Here is a 15,888-nt window from a genome sequence, read left to right on the forward strand (position 1 = left end):
AGTAGAGGTATTATGCTAAGCAAAATAAGTCAATGAGAGCAAAGACATACTGTATGCTTTCACTCATAAGTGAATTAAGAAACAAAACATATCAACATGTGGGAAGGAGGGGGAAAAAGAGAAGAAACAAACCACAAGAGAATCTTAATGATAGAGAACAAACTGAGGGTTGATGGAGGTGGGTGGGGGATGGGCTAGATGGGTGATGAGTATTAAGGAGGGCACTTGTTGGGGCGCCTGGGTAGCTCAGTCAGTTTGAATGGCCATCCCTTGGCTCCGGTCATGATCACATGGTTCACGGTTTGAGCCCATATCGGGCTCGCTGCTGTCACTCAGAGCCCGCTTCATTCCTCTGTCCCCCTCTCTCTCTACCCCTCCCTCGCTCATGCTCTCTCTCTCAAAAATAAATTAAAAAAAAAAAGACATTTAAATGGAGGGCACTTGTTGTGATGAGCACTAGTTGTTGTAAGTGATGAATCATTAAATTCTACTCCTGAAACCAATATTGTACTGTGTGTTAACTAAATAAAAATAAGTAAAATAAAAAGCTAGAAACAAAGCCCGTTACCCCTTTCAAGATTATAAGAGAGTTTTGTATTTCTAAATATGTTAAGAAAATTAGAAAAGAGGAAATAACTAGTTATGGTTGTAATATTATCATCTTCCCTTTAATAACTATGTCAGGAAAGGTTTTTAAAATTTAAGTTAGCAGGCAAGTTCTCAAACCTTCTCTGACAGGTGTTTTTTCAGGCTGTATTACTTTCTCCAGAAGATATGAGCCAGTGTATTATTCGCAAATTGCTAGGCTGTGTCTCCATTACCGACAATTACTCGGAGGTTCTCTCCTTAATTATGCCCCCTTTATGTGAACTCACTTTCATATTTCCCTATTTATTACCTATTGTTTTCATCCTGAGGTAACAGCTTTTATTTATTTATTTTTAATTTGAATTTTAGCTACACCATGAATAATTTATTTAAATTTTTTAAGATTTTTCATTGGAATAGAGCTGACCTACAATATTATATTAGTTCCTTGTTTACAAACACACAGTGATTCGAACTTTCATGTACATCACAAAATGCTCACCATGGTGAGTGTAGTTTGCATCTGTCAGTCAAGCAGGATCTTTTTTTGTTTTTTGAGAGAGAGAGAAAGAGAGAAAGAATGAATACAGGAAGGAGGGGGGAGAGAGCGAGAGGAACAGAGAATCCAAAGCGGGCTCCACACTGACAGCCAACAGCCCGTGTGAGGCTCGAACTCGTGACCGGAGCTGAAGTCAGCCTTAACCAACTGTCAACCAGCTGCCCCTAGGCAGGATCTTTTAAAACATCTCGTGACTACTTCAGGCTTCAGCTGCCATCTAACCAGCCAACTTGCAAATTCCTCTTGAAAAATTTTTCTGCTATACAAACATGTTTCTACTCTTACACCTCTGTATGCCAGGTCTTAATTTTTATTTGAAAATAAAAGAATTTTAAGTGCCCGAATGAAAGCAACCTCTTGGAAGTAGGATCCAAGCTTAGCATGTCATCTTGTATTTTGACAAAACCAAGAAGTATTTGCTGACAATTTATATTCTGTCTTAAACTGTAGGTATGCAATAAATATTGACTTAAATGAATATTCAATCCAGTAAGTTCCAAAAGCGCTCACTGTCAGAGCAGGCAAGCATCCTTTTAAGCCGGAAGTGCCACAACTCAAATTCAACGTAAGTAGCCTGAATATATTCAGCGCCAAGTAGATTTGTTTGTTGTTCTTTTTCTTGTCCCCTTTTCTAAGACGAATGCCTTTAGTGTGATTGCCGAAAGTGGAGAGCTCTGTAGAAGAATAAATCTTAGGACATCTCAATCGAAAATCCAGAAGTTATTCCGCACTTGCAGTATCATTGAATTTCACTGAAATTTCTTGCATGTCACATACAGCCCCCAGGTGTCATGTAAACTTGGTTAGCCAACCTATTTGAAAGGTGAAGAACTTAGGATGCTGACTAAGGAAGCATCTTTACAAAGGCGGGGGGTGGGTGACACTGGTGTTACCATGCGGAGTTCTAAGCACGAACAACTGCTTCTTGAAAAACAATCCGTTAATTGCCTCTGGTAGCCTAGAAAAATCCTGAGAGCGTGCATATTTTTTATGTTAGAAAATAGGGCATTTCGCTCAGCTAGGTAACTTAAAACCCGCTTAAGGGAGGAAATTCAAGCCATCTTAGATCGCGCTATTCACCTCAAATATTCCAATTATCATTTTTAAAGATACTAATAAAGAATTAGAACAATGTCCAGAGACTCTATGGAGATTTAAAAACGACGTCCAAAGCAGATATTTTTCCAAACGGGTATTTTTTTTTTTAATTGACGTATAATTGACCTACAATGTTGCATTAGTTTCTGGCACACAACATAGCGAGTCAACATCTGTATCTGTGATGCTCTGCCCCCACAGATGTAGCTACAATCAGTCACCATACACTAGTGAAATACCATTGAATACATTCCCTTTGCTATAACCTTTCATTCATGTGATTTATTCATCCCATAACTGGAATCCTAAACTTCCCATTCCCCTTAAGCAATTTGCCCATCTCCTATCTCCCTGCTCTCTGACAACCACCATTCTCTGTGTTATGGGTCTTTTCTGTGTGTGGTGTGTGTGTGTTGGGTGATTCCACATATAAGTAAAACCGAATGGTATTTGTCTTTCTTTAACTCACTTCACTTAGCATAATACCGCCTAGGCCGACTTATGTTGTGGCAAATGGCAAGATCTCATTCTTTTTATGATTAATATTCCATTGTGTTTGTGTGTGTGTGTCAAATTCTTTATCCACACATCTATCGATGGACACTTCAGTTGTCTCCATATCTCAGCTGTTATAAATAATGCTACAATGAATATGGGACATAGATCTTTACAGGTTGGTGTTTTTGTTTTCTTTGGGTAAATAACCAGTAGTGGAATTATTGAATCATGGGGTATTTCTATTTTTAATGTTTGGAGGAACCTCCATACTGTTTTTCACAGTGGCTGCACCAATTTCCATTCCCACCAACAGTGCATGAGGGATTTCTTTTCTTTATGTCCTTGCCAACACTTGTTATTTCTTCTTCTTGATTATAGCCATCCTAACAGATGTGAGATGATACTTCATTGTGGTTTTGATTTGCATACTCCTGATTATTGGCAATATTGAGCATCTTCTTATGTGTCTGTTGGCCATCTGTATGTCCTCTTGGAATAATTTCTGTTTATGTCTTCGGTCCACTTTTTATTCAGATTGTTTTTTTTATATTGAGTTGTATAAGTTCTTTATATGTTTTAGATATTAATTGCTTTTCGGAGGTATTGTCTGCAAGTAACTTCCATTCAGTAGGTTGACCTTTAGTTCTGTTGATGATTTCCTTCACTGTGCAAAAACTTTTTATTTTGATGTACTTCTAATAGTTTATTTTGCCTTTGTTTCCTTCACCTGAGGAGACATATCTAGAAAAATGCTGCTATGACCAGTGTCAGAGAAATGACTGCCTGTGTTCTCTCTAGGATTTTTATGGTTTCATATTTAGGTCTTTAGTCCATTTAGAGTTTATTTTTGTGTATGGTGGAAGAAACTGGTTTAATTTTATTCTTTGGCATGTAGGTCTCCAGTTTCACAGCACCATTTATTTGAAGAGACTGTCTTTTCTCCACTGTATATTCTTGCCTCCTTTGTCATAAATTAATTGATCATATAACTGTGGGTTTATTCCTGGACTCTCTGTTCTGTTCCATTTATCTTTGTGTCTATTTTTATGCCAATACCATATTGTTTTGACTCCTACAGCTTTGTAGTATATCTTGAAATCTAGGATTGCGATGCCTCCAGCTTTGTTCTTCTTTCTCAAGATTGCTTTGGCTATTCCGGGTCTTTTGTGATTCTATACAAATTGTAGGATTGTTTATTCTATGTGGATAATAATATGGCATTTTGATAACGATCGCATCGAATCTGTAAATTGCTTTGCGTAGGCAGACATCCTCACAATATGAATTCTTCCAATCCATGAGCATGGTATATCTTCCCATTTGTTTGTGTCACCTTCATTTTGTTTCAGCAGTATTTTATCATTTTCAAAGTACAGATCTTTCATCTCCTTGGCTAAGTTTATTCCTAAGCATTTATTCTTCTTGGTGCAATTGTAAATGGAATTGTTTTCAATTCAGATACTTTTCAAATCAGGTATTTAAAAAAAGAACCATCAAATGTTGGTAAGAACTAAATGCAGGAGGTTTAATTTAGGACATTTTATCTTTGGTTACCTTTCAGAATAGCCAAGGGAAAAATGATTGTGAAAGCTAGCAAAAATAACCTCCATCATATCCACGATTAATGCTGAAAGTTGCTACTTTCTTATGCAATGAATAGGTGGAGGAACCAAAGATCAGATCCAAATTTAATCCAAATTTAATTTAATTTAATATTTAGGAGTCTTAATCCAGTTTCCAGGCAATTCTGAGGATTACTTTGGCAAATTTGGATAAAACTTGGGGTTCAATAATAAAATACTACACAGACCAGAAAAAAAAATCAGAAAAATTTAAAAAGTAGCCAAGCATGCAAGAGAAAAAAAAAATCAATAAAATGTCTTTACAAATAGAATATTGCCTTGAATCAATAATTTTAAATATCACGAAGAGCTGTAGGAAGAGAATGTCAACAGAACAGAGAAGAATTCTATCAGATAGTGAATTGTGTTAAACATTGACTTTGTTAGCTTGAAATCATTTTCCACGTCTGTACATACATTTAGGTCATAAGTTTTTGAATGATAAATACTTGTCTGAGAAAGTTATTGTAGCTTGCAGAGGTGATTCATTTTAAATTAGAGAATGGCTTGGATATTGAAACAATCAGAATCTCAGTCTACATGCTGCAGGGGGATAATGTTTATTATGAAAGGGAAAATGGAGACCTAAGAGAATTTATGCAATTTCCATAATGTTGCCAAAGAGAATTCAATCCTAAATCTTTAGTTTCTGACTGATTTCACTTATCATTCATATTGTCCACTTAAAAAAAAAGGAGCATTAAAAAAATAACATAAAAAGTACTAATTGTAGAATACATACTTAATAATAACATAATAGCATTATTTCTGTAGTACTTTACAATTTCAAGGCGATAGGTAGGTGTATGGGTGGATGGGTGGGCAGAATCTAAATCTATTCTCCTAGCATCCCTGTGACACAAGATGGGGAACTAAGGCTTAGACAGATTGAATAACTAGACCCAACACATATTACAAATAAAGGTATCACAGATATAAAGGACTCAGCCTGGGTCTTCAGATTTTCATTCCTGTGCCCCTTCCACTGTTCCGCACTGGGTTGTATGCTGGAGTAAGAAATACCGATCATTTATCTGTGAATTTGGAGTTTCAGGGTTTTTTTTTTTTTTTTAATCTACCTGAGGAGGTCTATATAAGAACAAATAAAAGAAAATGTGGGGAAGTGCTTTGAAAATTGAGAATTGCTCTATGTGCACAAGTACAAAGCACCAGGCCTCCTAAATAAGAGGTTATTTTTATACCTCATCTGCAGGAATCAGATCAAAATAGCTGTCTGTGAAAAGTGCACCGCACACAACAATCTCACAAGTTGCCTACTTTCCTTTTCTCAAGCTTGAAAAACGTTTCACGCCTGAATTAATAAATTTGCAAAATAAAATTGTAGGATTGAAAATCTAAATGCCTTTAATAATAGGGGTTAGCTTGGTAAGGGCGCTGGAAAATACTCCTGTTTTAAATGGAAATGTTCATCATAAGATGACCAGCAGTTTTTGCAAAATCAGTTATGGATGAGAACAATATAAAAGACGCTTTACTTTTATCACAAAAGGTTTAGATTTTCAATTAAGACACCGGAGCTGAGTTTTGAGGAATACTCTGGATCTGTTCTAATTGCCCATGTCCCAGAAGTCAGACCTTTGTTAGAATTCTATTTACTTTATATCTGAATTCTGTGGATATTAAATGAATCATAGGACAGCATCACTTTAAGGAAGAAGAGACTGTAACAGGCAAAATGAACCTTTATGAAAAAAAGATTTCTGAAAGGAGAAACTGACTCAATAATATTGTCCAAAATGTATTGGCTTTTGTTTGCTTTAATGTTTATTGAGAAAGAGAGCACGCGTGAGCAGAGGAGGGGCAGGGAGAGAGGCAGACAGAATCCGAAGCAGAATCTTGGCCGTCAGCACAGAGCCTGACGTCGGGCTCAAACCCACGAACTGCAAGACCGTGACCTGAGCCGAAGTCGGACGCTTAACTGAGCCACCCAGGTGCCCCCAAATGTATGGTTTTTATTTTTATTGTGGGATTGGGGCGTTTGGTTCATAAAAGGATATTTTGTTTGATGTTTTTGGCTTTAAAGATCCCACAGAACACTGGTTTTTAAATCACCAGTAAACTATGAAACTAGCCGCCTTCAGGACCCCAGTAGAGACATCCCAAACTGATTTTGCAGGAGAGATTGTCTGATTCTTTATTCTGTAACACGGTGAAGGGCTTCCTTCTATCTTTGAACACCTATCTATCTTCCTTCTATCTTCCTTCCATCTTTGAACACCTAAGAGTGATACGCTCACTCATGTGAACCCCCCAGTTCTTTAGACGTGTGTTGTCACCAACAAGCGGCCAGGCTGGCTGCCAATCTAGCCTGTTCCTCCTAAGTGGTTACATTTTTGAAGGGGTCACTATAGGCCTAGAAGAGCCAGTCCAGGTGGTCCAACCAGAGGCCAGAAAGCTCCCCCATACACCGTGGGTCAGTTCATCATAAGTGTCCCCAGAGCATCCCACCCAAGCTCACAAGAACCTGCATAAATCCCAGGGATCCAACCTATTGTCTCTGTGTAGTCGGTTACTTGGTTCTCTGCCAAGAAGGGAGAACTACTTGGGAAATGTCTAAACCTTGGGAGCATTTCTTGGGAAATAAAACAGGGAAACTAGATGTTCTGCTGAGATATTTTTTAGCAGATAGGAGACGAATCACCCAGATAGTTTAGGACAAGTGAGACATACTTTCATCATAACCCCATTTCCTAGGTCTGTGATGCCTGTTATCACTGTATGTGTACATAACATTGCACTCACAATTCTTTTTTTAATTTTTTGTAATGTTTATTATTTTTGAGAGAGCGAGCATGGGAGGGGCAGAGAGAGAGGGGGACAGAGGATCCAAAGCGGGCTCCATGCTGAGAGCAGCCAGCCCCATGTGGGGCTCGAACTCACGAACCGTGAGATCATAACCTGAGTCGAAGTCAAACCCTCAACCAACTGAGCCACCCAGGAGCCCTGCACCCACAATTCTTATTGCTAGTCAATCTCATAACATTAGAATGTCCAACTTCACAGTGAGTTTAATCACCATGCAAAAAAGGATACTAGAAGCAGAAAGACTCAGATTTTGTCCCACCCCATCATTTTGCTGATGTGAAAACAGTCCGGGGAGATGGTGATTTATCTGTAATCGCAGATCCATTCAGTAAAGAAGACCTGGAGTCCAGGTTCTAGATCAGTTCTCTTTACAGGCTCCTCCCACACTTCCCTGTAGGATCCGGTGACAGGTTTGTCCCCAACACAGGAGTACTTGACTATAAGCACATGCATATACTTGTTTGCACCCCATATGTGATGACAAATCCACCTCTATCATCATGCCTTGCCCCTGAACTTTCTCCTGACATTTGAGTTAATAAGGGAAGCTTCCATATGCCCCTTCATACCACCTGTCCCCATTCTCACAGGATCCCAAGCGAGTCAGAACTTAGAACAAGGCAGATTGCCCTCAGGAGCTCATGAATGGCAGGTGACCCAGATATTCTGAGTTTTATTTCAGACATATTACTGCTTTGAATTATTTTGCAGGGTAGCACAGAAGCCAAAATATAGATGAACTTTTCTTTTAAGGCATTTGTGAGAACTTCTAGAATATAATACATTTGTAAGTTCAGGACTATCTTTTTTTCTGATGCATGACACAATTAGGAAACAGATGCACACGTGATCTCTTTGAAGAGCTCAAACCTAATGATGGTGATTAAAAGATACTGAAGAACAGAGTCAGAAACCGTGGTGGAGAAGAAAAGAGAAAGCGAAGGAAGAGAAGGAAAGAGAGCAAAGAGAAAATGACAGCCAGGGGTACAGTGAACAGAGTGGTCAAGGGCTCAATCAAGGTAGCTATGAACACATTCAATGGGACCTAGCCAGGAATACTGGTGAACTGATGGTGAGGGTGGCCAAGGGCACTGGGGGAAGCAGTGAGCCTCAGCTTTCCTTATCTGAGCAAAGGATACAAACAAAGAGTCAAGTTCAATACAGGCAACCAATTGTTTGTGGATGGTAAAAGAGAAAACATTCATGTTGGTGGTTTCCAGTACTTAGACTTGGCATAAGTTCTAGTTCAAGCTGTGAATAATAATAATACTGCCATCTCTCAACACCCTTATTTCATTTCCAAAAGTGACGGTCATGTGTGTATACATAAGAAAAAATATATTAAGCTGCGTATTTATGTTTTGTGTACTTTATTGTCTGCGTTATGCCTCAACTTCAAAATAGTGGGGGTTTTTAAAAATTTAATGTTTATTTTAGGTGGGGAGGGGCAGAGAGAGAAAGAGACAGAATCTGAAGCAGGCTCCAGGCTCTAAGCTGTCAGCACAGAGCCCGATGCGGGGCTTGAACTCACAAGCTGTGAGATCATGACCTGAGCCAAAGTAAGATACTTAACTGACTGAGCCACCCAGGAGCCCCTCAAAATAGTATTTTTTTTTAATTTTTTTTATTGTTTTATTTATTTTTGAGACAGAGAGAGAGCATGAACGGGGGAGGGGTAGAGAGAGAGGGAGACACAGAATCAGAAGCAGGCTCCAGGCTCTGAGCCACCAGCCCAGAGCCCGACGCGGGGCTCGAACTCACGGACCGCGAGATCGTGACCTGAGCTGAAGTCGGATGCTTAACCGACTGCGCCACCCAGGCGCCCCCAAAATAGTATTTTTTAAGTAGGCATGCCTGCCTAAAACTGTAAGAATCTTAAAAACAGCCCTGCGGCATCCAAAGTTTGCAGCTTCTCTGAGTAGAAACGCAAGAAGGATAGAGACAATACAGGCCTGAAAGAAACCAGTGCGTTCAGTCTTGTACCTAACAGGAGTTACACTCAAGCAGAGAACACAGTGCTGATGATGATCTAGTCTTACAGTCATTCTAGGGAAGTTTTTGTTTCTTTTTATAATACTGACAGTTTACCCCACTGCGTACCAGATTTAAAAATAATAATAAACTCCTATAGACAGGCATCTTTCTAAAATAGTATGGTGCTGTCTTCTTAAACAGAATACACCTGCTGTTTCAGGAGGAATTAATGGTGAGCAGAGTTCTTCTTCACAACATTCCCTCCAGAGACTGTGCCCTTCAGTTTTTCAGACCTGTTGTTAATGAGTCAGTTTCAACCCGTGCTGTTGGCCGCATGTGTTGTTCCTTTAAATGTGTCAGTCATCCTCCTAATTTATGGCTTATAATCTGGACACGAGCCTCAGCGCTCTACAGTGCTGTAAGAACAAATCAGGGGCGCCTGGGTGGCTCGGTCAGTCAAATGTCTGACTCTTAATTTCAGCTCAGGTCGTGATCTCATGGTTCGTGAGTTCAAGCCCTGCATCAGGCTCTGGGCTCATGGCGTGGGGCCTGTTTGGGATTCTCTCTCTCCCTCACTCTCTGCCCTCCACCTCCTCCCCCCCCCCCCCGTCTCAAAATAAATGGATTTAGGAAAAATTCTAAGAACAAATCAGCAATCAGGGGGTGTCTGTTATTTGCTTCTTTCCATTTACTGGCTCTATTCTAGATAGCTTAGATTGCCAGATCACTGAATTTTCAATAGGCAAGATACTAGACTTTTGCTTTATTTTTTTTTTTAGTAAAAGTTTTTTTTAAGCATAATATACATAGAGGAAAGTATACAAATTGTAAGTTTAGAGTGCATGGTTTTTAACAAATTTTAACAAAAAAGACTTAAGAGTTTTTAATACACCCTTGTTAGCTATACCTAGAAAAAAGAACACATAACATTACCTACTTCGTCCTTTTCAAAGTATGCATCATTTTCCACATGCAATGTGTCCTTTCCCATACGCATGGTCTCGCTAGGTAACTGCAACAATTGTGTGAGGCTAGAGATGAGAGGTTTTCTGTACTTGACAAATGGGGACAGTGAGGCTTGGATAACTTACCTGATGTCTCAGATCACAAAGTAGAGAGCAACGATATTAATCCTAGTGTCCCAGGGCAGGACTCTTCCCATTACGAGGCTGTGAAATTGACTCAGAAGATGGAACGTGGTGGTACCAATTCTAGTCTCACAGTTTGGACAGGAGAGAGCTGCACCCCAGCAGCTAAGAGCCTGGTGGGCTTTTGGAGCCTGTGTCTGCTCCGACTGACCAGTGCCCCTGAGATACGGCTGTGAAACATTTTAAATTTCTTCTCGGGGAAGTCACCTGTCAACATACCCTCTTAGGCGAGGGAGGGGCATAAATTAAGCCCGCCATTATACCAGATTTCCAAAGGAAACGTCAAAGCTGCAGATGCCTTAGTTTTCTTGTTTCCTTACCTCATTTCTTCTGTTCTCTTCTTTGAGTCTTATCTCATTAATACCAACACAATAATTTAACTGAAATGGAAGGATCGAACAATCATGAAACTCTTGATAAGCATCCTATAACTCGCTGGAATCGCTCTCTCTCTCTCTCTCTCTCTCTTCAAAATTACCAACCATTCTAGAAAGCCTCAGATGGTTCGAATTGCAGCAGTGGTACAAGTGAAGAGACAAAATCCCAATTATAAAAATATGACAGGTCTAAAGCTTTGCAAATGAAAGCTCACAACGGGTCTCCCGGCTAGCCACAGAAATGTAGTGTGCCCTAGGCGGCCTTACTGAAAACTTGCTATTGAATACAAAATACAAAGTAGTGTGGAAGGCACCCTTTGTACAACTATTTTTCACAAAACAGAAGAAGCTGAATTGTTTCAGGCATGTGAATGTTTTTTAAAATGAAAGTTCTTGCAAGACCCAAACTTCCCCAATGGCGTAATAGTTGCTATCAGCAAGGCAGAATGAGCTCTGGGGACAAGCTCTGTGGGTTCGATACCCTGCTCCACCGTGTGCCTAGAGTGCACACGACCAATCTGTGTCCTCAGTTCCTCCCCTGTGAGGAGGCTAAGGGTAGCACCCTACTACAGCGCTTCCCCAAGGATTCAGTTTACGTGGCTTTCAGAACTGTGTGGCCCACAGAAAACTGCTTTTATTGCTGGGAGGGAAGGAGCCTCTTTTGTGTCTGTTTTTCCAAGGAGACAGGAATGCATTGAACGGGTCAGAGCAAAAGTCCAGTTATCAAATCCTAATCCAAGAAATTAAAGCAATCACTAACACAATGAGGAGGCTGCGAAGCAGATTAACCTATTATAAGCAGAGCCAGCACCCCCAGATCCCAGAAATAGAGGGAACAGTGGAGACTGGCAAGAAATCAGCCATGATGAAAAGCAGGCTTCCCCCACTGCTTTGCTCCTGGGGATGACAGGTAATTTTTTTTTTAAGATTTTTTTCTAATAAGCCCTTTTAAAAAATTTTTTAATGTTTATTTTTGAGAGAGAGAGAACGTGACAGTGTGTGAGCAGAGGAGAGGCAAAGAGAGAAGGAGACACAGAATCTGAAGCAGGCTCTAAGCTCTGAGCTGTCAGCACAAAGCCCCACATGGGGCTCAAACCCATGAACTGTGAGATCGTGACCTGAGCCGAAGCTGGACACTTAACCAACTGAGCCACCCAGGTGCCCTTATTTGTGTTTTTAGATTTCACATTTAAGAGAGACTATATGGTACTGGTCTTTTCTCTGACTTATTTCAGGTAGCATAATGCACTGAAGGTCTATCCATGTTGTCACAAATGGCAAGATTTCATTCGTGTGTGTGTGTGTGTGTGTGTGTGTGTGTAACTTCTGTACATATGTATGCATGTGTATGTATATATATGTGTTCAAATATGTATGCATATATATAGTACATCTTTCTCCATTCATTGTTGATGGGCACGAAAGTTGTTTCCATATCTCGGCTATTGCAAATAATCCCCCAGCGAACATGGGGGTGCAGATATCTTTTTGGGTTAGCATTTTTGTTTTTGCTTGGCACAGAACTGCTGGATCATCTGGTTGTTCTATTTTTAATTTTTTAAGGTTTATTTATTTATTTTGAGAGTGAGAGAAAGTGTGAGTGGGGGAGGGGCACAGAGAGAGGAGAGAGCGAGAATCCCAAGCAGGCTCTGCAGTACCAGGCAGAGGTGGGGCTCAAACGCATGAACTGTGAGATCATGACCTGAGCTGAAGTGGAACGCTTAGGCAACTGAGCCACCCAGGTGCCCCTATTTTTAATTTTTTGAGGAACCTCCATACTGTTCCACAGCGGCTGCCCCGATTTGCATCCTAACAATTTACAACAGCGCACAGGGTTCCCTTTCCTCCACATCCTCACCAGCCCTTGTTATTTCTTCTTTTTGATAATAGCCATCTGATGGGGGTGGGGCGATACCTCATTATGGTTTTGATTTGCATTTCCCTGATGGGTTACGTTGAGCATCCTTTCGCATGTTTGTTGACCATCTAGATGTCATCTTTGAAAAAACCGTCTATTCAGACCTTCTGCCTGTTTTTAAATCAGATTACTTTTTTGCTGCTGGGGTGTATGATTTCCGTGTATATTATATATATCGTATTATATATTCCGTATATATATTCCATATATATTATATATATCGTATATAATATTTTAAGTATTAGCCCTTTATCTAACATGGATTGCCAATAGTCTCTCCCAGTCAGCAGGTTGCCTTTTCATTTTGTTGATAGTTTCCTTTCCTGTGCAGAAGCTTTTTAGTCTGATGTAATCCCAGCTCTTTATTTGTGCTTTTGTTCCTCCTCCTTTTGGTGTCAGATTCAAAAAATCATCACCAAGACCGATGCCAAGGAGCTTACTGCCTATGTTTTCTTCAAAGAGCCTCTTCTTGAAGGCAGAATTCCTCTAGTTTAAGCCCAATCGTATGTGAAATGAGGTTATTCAATGGACTAACTCAAATTCACTTTGTGTTAGCAGGTGATAATCAAGTTAATTCTTTTTCTAAAAAAGATTTTTTTTTTTTTCCGGAGAATGTGAGTAGGGTGGGGGGTGGGAGGTAGAAAGCAAGAGGGACAGAGGATCTGAAGCAGGTCCTGTGCTGCCAGCAAAGAGCCCCACGTGGGGCTCGAACTCACGAACCAGGAGATCATGACCTGAGCTGAGATCAAGGGTCGGATGCTTACCTGACTGAGCTTAAACCATTCCCTGTCACAAGCATTATAGAGAAAAAGGGGGCCCTCCCGGAGCGCAGCTAAAGAAAATTAGAGTGTGACCTACTACCTTATTAGAACAAAAAATACTGCTTTTGACAAACATGTAAGTAAGTGCAAGGTTCCTTCCCCTCCCCACCCCCACCTCCAGAAAGTCAGCCTCCAGCTAAAGAGCTAAGTACCTCATCACTTAAAGATCTGAACACCCCCTGTCCTATGCAAGGCCGTCCCTGGTCTCCCACCCAAGATAAACCAATTTCAGTTCATTGCTTGGACGATAAAGCAAGTTAAGCTCAAACACAAAATTAGCTTTAGGTAGTAGATTATATGTAAATATACTCTTTTCTGTAACAATTTCTTTTAAAATGGCAATAAGTTTACATTCTAATTTGGAGGAGTAAACCTCATTTAGGAGCCTTCATGAGTCTTTGTAAATTGCGTGCCCCAAACTGAAAACTACTGACAACAAAACCAAAATAATGGCACTATCATGTCACCAGCTTTTATATTTTTTCCTATTTTAACAAAGTTGGGAGGAACAATTGGTAAGCTCATTGATCTGATTGGCAAGGACTTCTTGAGGAACTTTCTGCAATCTCTCAATCCAGTAAAAGCTCCGAAACCGAAAACCGTACGGTGGGGGTTTCTCCTAAAATAAAGAGGATCTGACTCTGGTCGAGTTTTCTACCCCCTTGGGGACTTCAGACTCCCTGTTTTCTTGGAGGGGAGGGGAGAGAGAGAGAGAAAAGAGAAAACTTACACATGTGGGTTAAAGGAAAAGTAAAGTGACAGGCTTCCGTCCCTTTGGGAAAAAGTTAAGCCCCTAGTTTGTAAGAAAAAACGCACTTTTTAAGAAAAAGCTAATGGACAGCTGGGGCCTGGGGGCTGCGTTCCGGAAAGCGGCCAGGAAGGAGGGGAGGCGGCCGTCGGGTGAAGGTTGGGGGGCGGCCCCTACCTGCGTTTCTCAACTTCTTGTTCCGATACACGGACAGGATGACCAGAAGGTTGCCCAGGACGTCCACCACGATGGTGAAGATGAGGGTGAAGGCGAGCGTGCAGGCCAGCCAGGAGGGTCGCGGCCGCGCCCCCTCCCCGCCCCGGGCGCCCGCTGCGAGGCGTTGAGCAGCGCGCTGCCGTTGCCCTTCAGGTCCCGCCCGGGGCGCCCCACGACCCTGCCATCGCGCCTGCCCTCGTAGCGCGGCTCGGCGCCCCCCTCCCCGCTCAGGCTCCTCCTTCCCTGCCCGCTTCTACTCCCCATCCCGAGCTCTCCCCCCCGTCCTCCCTTCCCTCTCTCCTCTTCCCCTCCCCCTTCCCCCTTTTCCACCTATTCCTCCCGATCTTCCCTCTTCCCCCTTTTCTCATCCCGTTTCCACCTCTCCCCCTTTCTTTCTTCCTTGCTCCTTCCTCCCTCTGCTCCATCCTGTCCTCTCGTCCCCCTGCGAATCCACAGGTGGGAAAAGTCAAGGAACTTTCTCAAGTGTTGCACCGTTCGTGGAACAGAAATCGTTTTCCCCCTCCTCCGCCCCCCGTACTGCAAAGGCAAGCCAGAATTTTCATAATCTCCCCCCCCCCACAAAGCTACTTTTATTTGATCTTTCTTGAACACTGTCTGTAAGGGTTCAGTAGGTCAACTCTGTCTCCTTCAATTAAAAATAAAAATAACTTTTCCAATTTAAAAATTCCAGGTTCTCAGCCTCAGCCTCTTTGCGTGCCTCTGGTTGCTGCCCCCGGTGGAGAATCCGGACACTGGAAACGGCCCCTTGAAATGGCGGGAAGATTCCACCGGGAGGGCTGATTCAAAGCAACTGTGCGCTCTTCGTTTCGATTTCAAACGTCAGCGGACTGAATGGTTTCAGAGTAGCCGCAGTCTTGCTTCCGCAGCCGCTTTTTCTCCAGCTGACTTCTTCCAGGAGTGGTACCGATCCTAGCCGTGTGCCCTCTCCCTGTAGACGTCCAAGATTAGGTCTGGCACATACTCACCCTCGAGCTTTTAAAAAGAGCTTCACTCGGGGCGCCTGGGTGGCTCAGTTGGTTAAGCGTGGACTCGACATCGGCTCGGGTCACGATCTCCTGGTTTGTGAATTCAAGCCCCACATCTGGCTCTGTGCTGACAGTTCCAAGCCTGCTAGGGATTCTCTGTCGCCTGTCTCTCTGCCCTCCCCCGTTTGTGCGTGCTCGCTGGCTCTCTCTGTCTCTCGCAAAAATAAATAAGACTTAAAAGCAAATAACTTCACTTGGCCATTGAAGGTGTCCAGGCAATCTGCAAAGTCCTAGGTTCCAATCAATTCCATGGCATTCATGAATGTACTTGTTCGGGAAGTAATTCACAGACTTGGCTCAAGACACAGCCCTTACCCTCCAGATGGCAGGGTGTGTGTGCTATGGGGCATTTGTGAGCTACAGAAGTGACATGCAGGAAGGGCGGCATTAAGGAAGGAACTTAGAAATTAATAGGTACGTTAAATAAGTTGAGTAATAGAGGTTTTTAA

At 41.7% G+C, this 15,888-nt stretch overlaps 1 protein-coding gene across 1 annotated transcript in view; it reads right to left on the minus strand.

The window, feature by feature from the left end:
* The window catches only part of MTNR1A (melatonin receptor 1A), a 38,941-nt gene extending 24,284 nt beyond the window's left edge, over positions 1-14,657 (minus strand). The window contains 2 exon segments of the mRNA XM_030314448.1: positions 14,355-14,495; positions 14,498-14,657. Coding sequence (XP_030170308.1) covers positions 14,355-14,495; positions 14,498-14,657 — 301 coding nt within the window.
* Positions 14,658-15,888: the final 1,231 nt, after the last annotated feature.

Source organism: Lynx canadensis, chromosome B1 (assembly GCF_007474595.2).
Source record: "Lynx canadensis isolate LIC74 chromosome B1, mLynCan4.pri.v2, whole genome shotgun sequence".
Classification (NCBI taxonomy): Eukaryota; Metazoa; Chordata; class Mammalia; order Carnivora; family Felidae; genus Lynx; species Lynx canadensis.